Raw genomic sequence first — 14,385 nt, forward strand, 5'->3', positions numbered from 1 at the left:
TTTTCATTTGCAGACGAGCAGCTCAACGTCCACATCAGGTCCAGTCCAATCTCCATTCCCAAGACACAGTAGATTTGGTGAAAAGGACACCAAGTTACGTGGAGTTTATTCTTATTGGTTTTTTTTGGGGGGGAGGGGCAGTGGGGGACACCACTTGTAAGAGGTTTTGTCAGTTGGTGAAGACTTTTATATATATTCTTTTTAATTAACTAGTGTATGTTAGCTGTATTTATAAAGCAACTAACATGTCTTAAAACTGAGCTCAGGGGGCTGGAGAGATGGCTCAGAGGTTAAGAGCATTGCCTATTCTTCCAAAGGTCCTGAGTTCAATTCTCAGCAATCACATGGTGGCTCACAACCATCTGAAATGGGGTCTGGTGCCTTTTTCTGGCCTTCAGGAAAACACACAGACAGAATATTATATACATAATAAATAAATAAATAAACAAATAAATAAATATTAAAAAAAAAAAAACTGAGCTCAGCCGGACTGTGGTGGCTCACGCCTTTAATCCCAGCACTCAGGAGGCAGAAGCAGGTGGATCTTTGTGAGTTTGAGGCCAGCCTGGTCTACAAGAGCTAGTTCAGAGAAACTTTGTCTCGAAAAACCAAAAAAAAAAAAAAAAGAAAAAAGAAAAAAACCTGAGCTTAGTGGAGATATAGACCATTAATTCGCAAGTTTATTGGTTGCTTTTTGTAGTGATGAAGTTTTGGGCTTTTCGAGAGAATTTAAAATCTTCACAGGACCATCCAGAACAATTATCTCTAAAATTAATACAAACTTCGAGGTTTCAAGGACTCATTTGCATCAGGTACAAATACGTTTCTATGGAGAGTTGTCAACTGGTGGCCTTTATTATGTTTTGAAGACAAGGCCTCATTGCGTAGCTGGCCTGGAAATCCCTAAATAGATAGGGGCTGACCTTGAACTCACAGATTTTTACTTGTTTGTGCCTCCAGAGTGCTGAGAGTAAAGAAGTATGCCACCACACCAGGCTTGGTGACCTTTTGATATGAGATTCCATTTACAGTAATTTCTCCCAATATTTTTAAGAGTGCTTTTCAGCCATCCAAATGTCAGAAAAACATTCCCGTTTCATTAAACTCAAGAATGAATTAACTGCTCTTGTTTGGGAAAGAACTCACTAACCAAATGAAATCTTTGAGGCTTGATTGTTCTGTTAAACCAAATGTGGAAAGATTAAATGAGACAGGAGACAAACATGAAATTTAAATTATAAGAAAAATATGAGTTAGGGTAATAGCAATGCATGTCTAAAATCTTGTTATCTCTTATCTGTTCATAAAGTATTTTCATGTAAGTTTTTTTATTGTACACGTTGGGTTTTTTTTAGAAATATTTATTTATTATGTATACAATATTCTGCCTGTGTGTATGCCTGCAGGCCAGAAGAGGGCACCAGACCCCATTACAGATGGTTGTGAGCCACCATGTGGTTGCTGGGAATTGAACTCAGGACCTCTGGAAGAGCAGGCAATGCTCCTAACCTCTGAGCCATCTCTCCAGCCCACACGTTGGGTATTTTGCTTGCACATATATATGTGCACCATGTGGGTGCCTGGTACCACAGAGGTCAGAGGACGACACTGGATCCCCCTGGAATTGGAGTTATAGATGACTGTGAGCCACCAACACATACCATGAGATATATTACCAAAATTTCCATAACAAGCAATTTTTTTCCCACACATCATTTATACAAGACTTTACTGAGGGGAATTTGAGCAGAAAGTAGAAGTAGGGGTACAGCAAGGGACCCTAGACTGCTAAGACACTAAACACTTGGGCTGACTATTCAGGGGTCTTATAGAGGTCCTGCCTTTAAATTTTTTTTTTTTTTTTGGATTTTCGAGACAGGGTTTCTCCGTAGCTTTTGGTTCCTGTCCTGGAACTAGCTCTTGTAGACCAGGCTGGCCTCGAACTCACAGAGATCCACCTGCCTCTGCCTCCCGAGTGCTGAGATTAAAGGCGTGTGCCACCACCGCCCGGCTTAAAATTTTTAAAAATTATTTTATGTGTATAAGTGTTTGCCTGCATGAATGTAGGTGCACCCATCTATGCCTGTTGCCTACAGAGGTGAGAGAAGGGAGTCAGACTGCCCTGGAACTGGAGCTAGGGGTGATTGTGAATCACCTTGTGGGTCCTGGGAATTGAACCTAGGTCCTCCAAGAGCAGTAAGTGCTCTTAACCACTGAGCCAACTCTAGAGCCTCTCACATAAGATTTTAACAACCCACTGAGGGTTAAAAAAGAATAAGGGTTATAGATTAAACAACACAATGACAATGGGTGGACGGTATACATACTTTTGTGTTTGAAAGTTTTCATCATAAAAATTTTAAGAACATTTAGCTTGGCTGTAGTGATATTTTGTTTGTTTTAACAAATAAAGCCTGCCTGAAGAGCTGAGTGCAGAACTAAGCCATGAGAGGCCAGGGAGTGGTGGCATATACCTTTAATTGTAGGATTCAGGAGACAGAGGCAGAGAGATCTCTGTTAGTTCAAGGCCACCCTGAGGTACACAAGATTGAATCTGTCTAAAAGAGAAACAGAGTTCCCACAAAGGTCATCCCAAAACTTGGGATCCCAGGCCTTTAATCCCAGCAACAGGGAGGTGGAGACAGGAGTGATATGGCTGGACAGAGAGAAGACTATAAGGCAGGAGGAGACGGGAGCTCAGTGCAGTCTGAGGTTTGGCAGAGACAGGATCGCCTTTTCAGTCAGAGGATTTGGTAGAGGTAAAAGGTCTCTCCAGTGACCTAATATCTAACTCCAGGTTTTCATCATTAAGAACAATTAGAATCCAGGCCAGACTGTGCACAGGAGCACAAGCCTGTACTGCCGGCACTTGGGAGACAGACACACCAAGACACCCTCAAGTCTGAGGCCAGCCTGGTCTGTGACACACTTATATGAAGATGGCATGATGAAACCCTTTACTTTGTATGCTACCCTAAAAAGCATAGTTAAAAAGCAAAATCCAAAAAGTTAAAAAAAAAAAAAAATTCAGGGCTGGAGATAAGGCTCAGAGAGTAAGAACTCTTGCTGTTTGTTCTTACAGAGGATCCGGGATGGTCCCCAGAACTCACACGGTGGCTTACAACTGTTTGAAATTCTAGTCCCATGGGGTCTGACACCCTTTCAGGCCTCCTTGAGCACCAGGTATGTACATGATGGACATCCATGCAGGGATGACATTTACAAATCTTTTAAAAGGAAAAAAATAAAAAAATTAAACAGAAGAAGAAAGGATTTTCTAATTTAATTGGCTTGATTAAAGCAGAAGCTGATTTTTTTCCCTCAGAACTTCTTGCTAGTTTGCTTTTAATTAGTTGAGATTGTTCCTCTCATCTCATATAATATTAACAAAGGATAGAAATGTTTTATTATAAAGGAAATAGGCTTGGAGACATTTCCCATCAGGGGCCTAATGAATGGTAGATACTAGATTTAGTCCAGTAATTTAAAGTCAATTGAACACTAATTTGGGGGCATCATCTGCTTATCGATTTCAAGGTCAGTAAATAAGAAAACAACAGAAGCCGGGAGGTAGTGGCCCGAGCACTCGGGAGGCAGAGGCAGGAGGATCTCTGTGAGTTCGAGGCCAGCCTGGTCTATAAGAGCTAGTGCCAGGACAGGCTCCAAAGCTACGGAGAAACCCTGTCTCAAGAAGAAAAAAAAAAAAAAAAAAAAAAAGAACAGAAGACAAAAGAAAAATACCTCCCCCACCATAATTAAATATGGTCAATTTCTATATTGTAGAGAGTGGGGATTTCTGCATGTGGAAGGGCTAGGAAACCCAATTTGAGAGGCCACATGACTGGCTACTTAGAAGAAAAGGACAATGATAAATTAACTAGGGCCAGGACTTGGGTTGAGGAGCTATGCCCACTTGCCATCCCCACACAGGCTGCCAGCAGAAGGAGGCCAGGATGAGATTACCAGTGTAAATACAAATAGCAAGAAAAGTACAGCTGCGGCCATTCACACGTTATCGTATCTGAAGTTCATATACCCGTCCTAGTGGAAACACAACAAGAATGCTTTCCAAATCCTTTCTTGATCCCCAGCTCTTGTTGTTTTTGTCGCCCTTGGGAATTCTGCATCACCGACTCGCACATCGTAGTCTGCCTGGTGTGTGCAGCGAGCAGGTTGCATAAAATCCATAGGTCCCCAGTGCCTGACTCCAATCAAAAAGAAACACTGCGTCTTGCATTAATTCGATCTTGCAGGGGGATTAGCTGAATCAAATTTGTGAGCAGACAAACATCGAGTTCTAGCAAAAACCAAAACAAAACCACGAACTAAATAAACAACAACAACAAAACCTAAGTCACCTTCAATTCTTAAAAATGATGATTTTCAATATGAAAGATTTAAAGAATTGCAGACAGAAAATTCGCCCAAGTCGTCAGAAATTCAATTGTCTGTTTTTTTTTTTTTTCCTGGTCAAAATCCCCGAGTTAAAAGACCACACGAAGCGTTCCCAGTCCTTTACAATATTGCCCTTGTCCTCGGGACGCGGAATTCCGTGTTGTGTGTTACGAAATTCAAAATTTCCTCCAGACCAGACCTAGATTTTCACTAGAATGCCAACAGCTGCTTAGCACACACCGCTAGTCGGAAGTGTTCTGAACTGGGCGTGCAACAGGTGCAGCGCTGCAAACCAGGCAAGGGGGACACAAACTTAGCACTCTGCATTTTCTTTCACTCAAATACTCTGCTCCCAATAGGGCTTACGGGGGAGAGGGGCGTTTCAGCAAAATTCGGCGAGGACTTCTACTTACACCGGTTTCTTTAAAAAACAAAACTGACTTATTTATATACATCCCGGAAGTGGAGCCGTGATTACAACTCGCTCCTCCGCCTGGCATTTCACTGACAGCAACTCGGAGAGTGAGCCTGAAAATCCGCTCACACAGAAAGCACCGCACTCGCTGGCTCTTTGGATTTTTAATACCATCTGCACTGCTCACCTACTTGTTAGTGATAAAAACCGAGTGAAAATAAAATGCCGTGTGAGTCTAAGTGTGTGTGTGTACGCGCGAGCGTGTTTCTCATTCCACGACCAAGCGAGGTCCTCGCCGGCGTTTGATGCTTAAGTGACCCGATCCCTGAAGTTTCCTTAAGGTGGTTTTGGGGGGGGGGGGGACAGTCTTGCAAGCTTCTCCCTAAACCACACCTGCAAGGCGCTCGGGAAGGGGAGCGGACCCTGCCAGCCACCCCGGCGCTGGGGAAGCGGACCGCACGCCAGGCGGGGACTCAGGGCGCACCGCCTACCTCTGCGGTTAGCCCCGGTGCTCGGTGAAGCCGGCAGCGGCGGGAGGTGACCGAGCACGGCCGCGGGGCGCTCGGCGGGAAGTCGCCGCGCATGCCCGGAGCCGCGCCCGCTGCACCCTGGGTCGCCTTAGTTCCAGCAGGCCTCACTCGGCCGGCAGCGCCCAGGGGCCCCGCTCGCTGTCTCGGAGGCTCGCGAGGGAGGCGCATCCCGGATCCGCCAGATGGAGGCAAGGTCGGTGCCACGGGGTCGAGCGAGCCTGGCCGGCGCTCCCTCATCCCGGTGGGGTACAGAAACGAGAACCCGGCCGCCTGGGCTCTCGGGGGCAACCGTCGGACTTGGGGTGAAGGGGTCGGCGCAGCCATGCGGCCCCTTTAAGAGGGGGCGGGGCGCAGCCTGCCGTTTGGCCACCCTCCGCGCCCTCCCCCCACCCCGGGCGAGAGTTGACAGACCAATCGCCCGGGTGGCGCAGGGAAGGCGGGAGAATGCGAACCCTCCGGTAGGGCGATAGGGGCGGGGCCCCGGCCTTATTAGGAGTGAGTGCCGCGCAGGCGCAGACGCGGCCGCTGGCTTAGGGGCGGGGGCAAGTCCACTGAGACTCCGACAGGCACCGAGGCTGATAGCGCGGAGAGAGGGCAGCGAGGGACTTGTCACGGGGATCTGGGCGACCGGGCAGCTCCGGTAGTGTCTGGGGACTCCCGGGGTGACAGCCCGTGTCACCGCTCGGGAACCCGGCGCCATCGGCCGCGGGGAACCCCGCTGCTCTCTTTTCCCCCCGCGAGGGAGGGGGCCGGAGGGAGCCCAGGTCTCGCCCCGCCCCTGGGCTTGTTCCCGCGGGGGCGGAGAGTGAGGGTTTCTTCTTAGGGGGGAGTGGAGATCGGGGGACTCGGCGGTGCCCTCTCGAGCGGCGGCCGTGTCCCCGCGGCGCCGGGCGGCCGAGCGGAGGAGCGGCGGTCGTGGCTGTTGCATGTGTGGCTGCTGGATGCGGAGGCGGCGGCGGCGGCGGCGGCGAGGAGCAGCAGCAGCAGCGGCGGCGCCAGGATGTTAGGGCAGCAGCAGCAGCTGTTCTCGTCGGCCGCGCTCCTGACCGGAGAGCGGAGCCGGCTGCTCACCTGCTACGTGCAAGACTACCTGGAGTGCGTGGAGTCACTGCCCCACGACATGCAGAGGAACGTGTCGGTGCTGCGGGAGCTGGACAACAAATACCAAGGTACTTTCTCTCTCTCGGGTGACAGTGTCGGGGAAGTGCAGCGAGCGATCTGGTGTTGTGGAACCGGGAAGCGGGGGGTGGGGGACGACGACTGCAAACCGGCCTCGCGGCCCTCTCTGTCCTGACTGCGGCTGCCCGGGACTTCCGAGAGCCGCCCGTCAGCCTCCGCTGCTGCAGCCCGGGCGGCTGGCTGCAGCTGCCGCGGACGGGAATCAGCCATTTTAAGCGAGCATTTGTTCCGGTGCCCGCCGGCTGGGCTGCCGCACGCTTGTCCTGCCCCGGGCTGGCGAGTGTGCAGTGGGGCGCGGGCTGGGCTGGGTGCTGGGCCTGCTGGCCCCTGCCCGCCCGGTTCCTCCCTCTGCGAGCAGATGCATTGGAACGTGCGGGAGGGGGGGGAGGAGGCGAGAGGACGGCGAAGGTGGACTTGGGTGACGGTCCGTCCCCCCCCCCCCCCCTCCGGCTCCCGGCGTGGCGCGGGACTGGGATAGTCTGTGCTCCCCTCTCGCCCCGGGGAAAGTTCCGGGCCGTCCGGTGCCTTAGCCCTTCCTCGGCTCCTGCCAAATGGTTAAAGGGGGAGGGGTCCCCCGCAGGTCCGGGCGGAGAGGGTGTGTGTATGTATGTGTGAGTGTGTAGACGTGAGTGTGTCGGTGTGTGTGTGGCGGGGGGAGGGCCCCGGTCTAGGCGGGGCCTACAGGTGTGACGTCGTATGGGCGGGGCGCGCGCTCCCGCGGGCCTCGGCACGGCGGACTGCACGCACGGGCCTGGGTGGACTGAGCTGAGTGCACGCGGGGCACCTGCTGGGCGGGGCATTAGATGCCTGGGCGGAGTCAGTGTTGGGGGTGCTGTTTCAAATCTCCTACCCAGTGAATCAAGGCGCGGGCACTGCTCAGGGACTGTCGCTGACCCCGGATCGGCGCAGGTTCCGGGCTGTGTGTCACTTCCGGACCTCTGCAGGAAGTGGGTTCGTTGGCCGGGCAACCACCTGGCGTCCCAGCACCCTTACCTTCCTCCTCCACCAAGTTTAAACGAGGAGAAAAGCTTTTTTTTTTTTTTTTTTTTTTTTTAAGGGGGAGGGTTGTTTGTCGTCAAAGAAATTAGGACAGGAAGTCACCTTTAGGGACTGTAGTACCTTTCTGCTGCTAGGACAGGAGATAAGTGGGCATAAGTTCGTCCTTTAGTCAGGGAACAGCCTAGACCTAATGTGGACCAGAAAAACAACTTGTAGCCACTCTGTTTTTCCAGACATGTCACCAACCCTGTAACTTAGAACTCTTTGGTGTCTCAACCAACAACAATTTTGTCTTCTGAGTCTTTGGTAAGAATAATTTGTTGGGGAAAGACAGTATTGTTTGTACGGTGTGCTCGTATCTTCACCTGGTTTAACATACAAGGTAAAAAAGAAAGTGACCTTTTATAGATAAAATTTACAGTGCTAAGGTAATGTATTCAGTTAATTATGTGGAGAATATTTTATTTCAAACACCCGTTTGCGAATTGTGTGACTCTTCTCATTCCCAAGGGATTGAATTCAGGGCTCACACAGGATAGGTAGAGGATTTCCCACTGTCCTAGAGCCCACCCCCACCCTTTACGAGCATCATCCTGTGGGTTTTTTTCTTTTTAAAAAAAAAATATTTATTTATTTATTATGTATACAATATTCTGTCTGTGTGTATGCCTGCAGGCCAGAAGAGGGCACCAGACCTCATTACAGATGGTTGTGAGCCACCATGTGGTTGCTGGGAATTGAACTCAGGACCTCTGGAAGAGCAGACAATGCTCTTAACCACTGAGCCATCTCTCCAGCCCTGTGGGTTTTTTTTCTGTAGACATGGGGGACATACATGAATGGCAACCTAGCAATGGGACACCTGCTTAAGTTGTAGTTTGCCTTATGTTAAGGTTGTATTGTATTCTTTAAAGGCACAAAATTGAGACTGTTTTAGGTTGTTAGTGACATAATTTTTGACAGGAAAGTCTTTGATTCCAGTTCTCTGTAATTGTCATAAGTTGCTCAGGTAACATGAGTAGTGAGCCTTATAGTACTGAAAGGCCTGCACTTAGTTGCTAAGCCTAACTTCATAGTTTTATTTTTGTTAGAAGCTTTATGTATTCTTGTTTCCTCAGCCTTTCATTCATAATTTTCTGGGGAAATGGTGACCTTTGAGCTAGACTGTAACATGTAATCCGAGTTCCTGTCACACGGTGTGTGGGAAGTGCTGTAAGATCAGATGTACAGATTTGGCAGTTCTTCTCGTGTAAAAGTGAGGGCATCCTCAAGCGCTTGCGCTGTGTAATTTTTTTAAGTGGCTGTGTATTGACCCCAGGGTCTCACACATGTATGGCAAGCATTTGCCATTGAGTTATCCCAACCCCTCTTTTTACTGTTTATTTTGACTCAGAAGGTCACTGAGGCTGGGCTTGAACTTGTGATCGTTCTGCCTCATTTTTTCAAGTAGCTGGGATTACCAGCCCCAGACCCAGCCAGATGAAGGAAAAAAATCTCTAGCCAATAATTTGGGCTGAGTAAATGGTATTTTTTTAATCTCACTGTATAATTCAGGTGCCGTTAAAACATAAGTTTTTATTTCATTATAGTGTCAGTGTGCAAGTGACACAAGGAACTCAGTAGTGAGTGCCGTGGCATGCACGAGTGCTTATAAACACATGTGCACGCACGTGCACATGCACACACAATGTAAAAATTAATTTACAGCTATGATATGCAGATAGGAGTACTTTTGGTACCTTCAGCTTTAATGGTAAAATTGTCCATCGAGTATTAATACCTGCAGTTTCTAGGGAGGAGGGAATCCCTGAATGTGCCGATTATTAGTGTTTCTTACCTGATTTCAGACAGCTACTGTATGTATTTTACTTATTTAACATTTCTGCTCTTTACAATTGGAATATAAAACAGTGGTATGGGATATAACAGTAATGACAGTGGAGCTAAAACAATGATATGCTACATAGTATTGGAAAGTAGAGTTAATATTTATTTATTTTTATCCCCAACAAGACTGATCTCTTTGATATAAGCATTGTGCCTTATATGAGTAAGAAATAGAACAGATTTGAATAAAACTAATTAGTTTTTTTGGCAGCTGGTGAAATTATACATTCTGGTGACTCAGCTTTTGCTTGTTTCAAAAGTGTCCAACTTTTTATACAATTGCCTTAGCAGCTTCCACAAGCATAGACTCAACTGCTGAGTTAGAGACAAAGGTAGAATGACCCAGTGCTGACTTTACTGTAATTTTGGAGTGGCTTGCTCTGTGGATGCCAAGAACAACAGATCTAATCTAGAAATAGTTTTGATTTTCAGAATTTCCCCTGTGATGCTAAAGTCAAAGAGCCATTAAAACTAAGATGACAGGAAGCTAAAAGATGCTGATGCCTGTCTTTTGAAGTGTCCAGGGGTAGGATGTGAAAAGTACGGTAATTGTCTTTCTGGAGTCATGTAACAAATCCCCGATTGAGCTGTAAATCCTGCAGACACGCGGGTGGGTAATAATCTGTGGTGGAGACCCAGAACCACCTCAAATTTTATGGCTGGAGTTTAGCATATAAATTTTGTATATAGAGTTGATTTGATGCTCAGATACAGAATAGGCAATAAGAAACTCAGCAAATTCTAAATTAGCATGTAATAGTCTTACTTACATAATACTTTTGATTATTAATTTATTACATGTGTCTGTTTGTGTGTGTGTGTTCTGTGAAGGCCAGACATTGATGTCCCACATGTTCCTTTATTGTTGTCCACCTTGTTTTTTTTTTTTAAGGGCATTCTTGTTTTTTTTTTTTTTAATGTATTTATTTATTATGTACACTTTCCAGGATACAGTGCCAGATCTCATTACAGATGGTTGTGAGCCATCATGTGGTTGCTGGGAATTGAACTCAGGACCTCTGGAAGAGCAGCCAGTGCTCTTAACCTCTGAGCCATCCCTCCAGCCCATCCACCTTGTTTTTTGAGACAGGGTCTCTCACTTGAGCTTGCTGATTCAGCTAGACTGCCTCTGAGCAGCAAACCCCAGGGAGGTTGTCTGCATCCCTGCACTGAGGTTACAGGCGCACAGCCACACCGGCCTTTTATGTGGGTGCTAGGAATCACTTAGGTCCTCGTGATTATCTGGCAAGCACTTCACAGACTGGCTGGCCGTTTCCCTCTTTCCCTTACCTTTCTTAATACAGATAAGTACTATTAAGTGTTTATGTTCTTCTTGTTAGTTTACCTCTGTCTCAGGTTTCTGTTGCTGCGGTAAGCAGTGTCACCAAAAGCAACTGCAGGGAAAAGGGTTTGTTTCAGGTCACAACTCTCGGGTCACAGTTCCTGTCTAGGGAAAGTCAGGACAGGAACTCGAGGTCGGAACCTGGAGCAGGAACTAGAGCATAAACCAGGCTGCTTACTGCCTTGCTCCTCATGGCTCACTCAGCCTGCTTTCTTATGCAGGTCAGGCCACCTGCCCAGGGTTGAAAATGTCCACAGTGAGCTGGGCTCTCTTTATATCAATCATAATTCAAGAAAATGCCCAAAGGTTGCTCCTATTGAGGCATTTCTCAGTTGAGACATCCTCTTCCTCAATAACTTTAGCTTCTGTCAAGTTAGCAAATTAACCAGAACAAACTTTAAAAGCTTTTAAAATTACTTTTATTTAGCCAGGTAGTGGTAGCACATACCTTTAATCCCAGCACTTGGGAGGCAGAGGCAGACAGATCTCTCCCTGAGTTCTAGGCCAGCCTGGTGTACAAGAGTTAGTTCCAGAACAATCACCAAAGTTACAGAGAAACCCTGTCTGGAAAAAAGAAAAACAACAAAAAGAAAAAAAAAACTTTATTTGTGTGTGAGAGCATATGGATGCATATGTGGGGGTCAGAGAACAGTTTGCAGCAGTCAGTTCTGTGAGCTTACAATATCAATATCGTGACCCAAGGATCAAACTGAGGTTGTTGGGGCTTGCAGAGGTGTTCGGTGGTTAAGAGCACTGGCTGTTCTTCCAGAGGATCTGGGTTCATTCAATTCCCATTACCCACTTGCAGCTCACACGACAGCCTCATACACGCATGCACGCAGGGGAAGCACCAACAAACACTCAGACATGCATAAATAAATAAGTGAGCGGATAAATAAGTGAATGAATGAATGGCTAACTAACCAACCAGTCCAAATTGAGCTTGTCAGGTTGATAGCAAGCTCCTTTGCCTGTGAGCCGTTTGCTCCTGAGTACACTTTTATTAGATGATGGCGAATTTGTTTGAGAGTAATGTTTTTAATGTGTACATGCTGTCAGGTGTGCTTTCTGCTTCAATTCTACCTTGAAAATGATGTGTGTGCTGATATGCCATAGTAATCTCCTTTTCCCCTCTTTTAGAAACTTTAAAGGAAATTGATGATGTCTATGAAAAATATAAGAAAGAAGATGATTCAAACCAGAAGAAACGCCTACAGCAACATCTGCAGAGAGCGTTGATTAATAGCCAGGAATTGGGAGATGAAAAAATTCAGATTGTCACACAAATGCTCGAATTGGTGGAAAATCGGGCAAGACAAATGGAGCTGCACTCACAGTGTTTCCAAGATCCTGCTGAAAGTGAACGAGCCTCAGACAAAGGAAAGATGGATTCTGGTCAGCCCGAGCGATCTTCTAGAAGACCTCGAAGACAGCGAACCAGTGAGAGCCGTGATTTATGTCACATGACAAATGGGGTTGAAGACTGTGATGATCAGCCACCAAAAGAAAAGAAATCCAAATCCGCCAAGAAAAAGAAGCGCTCCAAGGCCAAGCAGGAAAGGGAAGCCTCGCCTGTTGAGTTTGCAATAGATCCCAATGAACCTACCTACTGCTTATGTAACCAAGTGTCTTACGGGGAAATGATAGGCTGTGACAATGAACAGTGTCCCATTGAATGGTTCCACTTCTCATGTGTTTCACTCACCTATAAACCAAAGGGGAAATGGTACTGCCCAAAGTGCAGGGGAGACAATGAGAAAACAATGGACAAAAGTACTGAAAAGACAAAAAAGGAGAGAAGAGCGAGGTAGTGAAGGCAGCCATGTTTTAAAAGGGTTGTTTGTCTTTTATATAATTGGTTTACTTTCAGAAAATGTTTTAGGGTAAATGCATAAGACTATGCAATAATTTTTAATCATTAGTATTAATGGTGTATTAAAAGTTCTTGTACTTTGTCTGTGACCTTAATTTTCTGCACTAAATTACCAAACATTTTAAGCCAGGTAGTCCTGAGAGCAGGAAAAAGGCGGGAGAGAGGGATGAGCAGACTTCAGGTGGCTTTCCAAACCACGCCTGTGTCATTTTCACCTCAGACTCCCATGCTGTTTTTGGGGTAAACACAAACGTTTGCTAACATCTCAGTTCGGTGTGCTTCAAAATTTTATCTGTTGTTGGATTTCTCTGTCAACTTACCTTGGTGATTTCAAATAGAACACTATTCTGTTTAGAGATCCTTATTGGCCCGTGTATCCATACGCTTGTTAAATCTCTAGTCCTCCAGAAACCCTGGGAACTAGGGAGAAATTATGTGGCTCCAAGTGGAGTAATGCACTCCTCCTGGAGTAATTGCTGCTGGGCTTCCTTGGAGCCTCTGATACCTGTCAGTTGTGGCATCTGTAAATGCCCTGCTGTTTCCGAACAGATGCACTTCAGCTAGTGCTTGATAAGGGGCTGCTTTTGTTTTGATTGGGACAAGTAAGGCTAGTTAGAATACCAAAACTCTGCCATTGGTTCCTGCTGGTAGGCATCATGGTTCAAGGCTGAACAGTTAGAAGATGTGTCTTGGTATTTCCCATGTGACCCATTGCTGGCTTGTGTAGCCACAGACCTGTCAGTGGGAAGAGGGCGTTTGTGAGTCTCTAAACATTGCCTTTTCTGTCAGACAGTTATTTTAGACAGTTTCGCTGGGGGTTAGAATTTATTTCTATCCCAATGAGTAATTATACATTATTTTTAATAATAGTATATTTACCTTAACCTCTGGTATTGGTGCTGTTTGATGTTTTCATGTTTATTGAACTAATTTCATTATAACAATACAATTCATAATGTGTTTGTAAATTGAACTTTCCGGAATTTTGATATTTTCCTTTTGATGAATGTATGTCCTTGCATTGAGCAGGTTTTGGTTGTGGGGGGCAGCAGATGGACTAGTTAGTTCTTTAACCCCACGTGTAGCGTGCTTCTTACTCACCATTTCTTCCTAATCTGATGGTCTTGATGCTTTTTGATTAACACATGTGAAAAATCCTGTCTGCTTGTTTGGAAAAAAAAATGTTTTTTTTCTCTTCAAGCTCTCTGTGTGACTTGTAGGCGTGTCATTTCACCTAATCTGAGCGTCAGGTGATTCGCCTGTAAAATGAGCCGGCTTGAATGCCTCCAAGGCTCATTTGAAATCATAGCATTGTACTGTGGGGAAAGATTTTAATAATGCAATCGCTTGCTTTTCCCTTCATTAATGTCCTCCACCCCGAGGCAGGAAGACAGTTTAAGATTAGAGGTGGTAAAGGAACAATATTTTATCTCCGTCCCAAGGCCAAGTCGCTTGGTGACTATTGCCAGAGACTATCTTACTTAAGCAAGAATATTGAGCAGAATGATAAAGAATTTACTTTTAACTTTGTTGAGTTGTAAAGAAACCTGTTTCCCTCTTGAGTATAGAGTCACAGAATCATGTGAGCAAGTCTCTCCAAAGCCATGAGGTGTGACTGTGGAGAGCTCACCACTCTGTAATTCATAAATTTGCCTCAGCTTATGGGAGAAGAAGAAACAAACCCCACAACATTTTAATAGCGCTTTGGGCTTTGACAGGTAGATGTACCTGGAATGTCTTGTCTTTCAGATCGACTGTTTAAAAC

General features: G+C 46.2%; 1 protein-coding gene and 1 long non-coding RNA gene across 2 annotated transcripts in view; one reads left to right on the plus strand and one right to left on the minus strand.

The window, feature by feature from the left end:
- The window catches only part of LOC126504759 (uncharacterized), a 62,486-nt gene extending 57,048 nt beyond the window's left edge, over window positions 1-5,438 (minus strand). The window contains exon 1 of the long non-coding RNA XR_007592704.1: window positions 5,302-5,438. This is a non-coding gene — a long non-coding RNA (uncharacterized lncRNA). The remainder of the gene's footprint in view (window positions 1-5,301) is intronic.
- On the plus strand, window positions 5,271-12,702 carry Ing2 (inhibitor of growth family member 2). Its single transcript, XM_050147243.1, has 3 exons — window positions 5,271-5,533; window positions 6,164-6,509; window positions 11,888-12,702. The coding sequence occupies exons 1-3, from the start codon at window positions 5,393-5,395 to the stop codon at window positions 12,556-12,558; spliced, it is 1,158 nt and encodes a 385-aa protein (XP_050003200.1). The 5' UTR covers window positions 5,271-5,392; the 3' UTR covers window positions 12,559-12,702.
- The last annotated feature ends 1,683 nt before the right edge of the window (window positions 12,703-14,385 follow it).

This window comes from Alexandromys fortis, unplaced genomic scaffold (genome assembly GCF_014885135.2).
Source record: "Alexandromys fortis isolate MF-2015 unplaced genomic scaffold, M_Fortis_MF-2015_v1.1 scaffold_32, whole genome shotgun sequence".
In the NCBI taxonomy this organism is placed as follows: domain Eukaryota; kingdom Metazoa; phylum Chordata; class Mammalia; order Rodentia; family Cricetidae; genus Alexandromys; species Alexandromys fortis.

What these genes read in the sequence shown, in the direction of transcription:
- Ing2 (XM_050147243.1), top strand. Translation starts at nt 5,393, where the DNA reads ATGCCCGGAGCCGCGCCCGCTGCACCCTGGGTCGCCTTAGTTCCAGCA. An exon ending in ATCCGCCAGATGGAGGCAAG is followed by an intron (nt 5,534 to 6,163) that starts GTCGGTGCCACG and finishes GTTTCTTCTTAG; the next exon opens with GGGGGAGTGGAGATCGGGGG. An exon ending in GCTGGACAACAAATACCAAG is followed by an intron (nt 6,510 to 11,887) that starts GTACTTTCTCTC and finishes CCCCTCTTTTAG; the next exon opens with AAACTTTAAAGGAAATTGAT.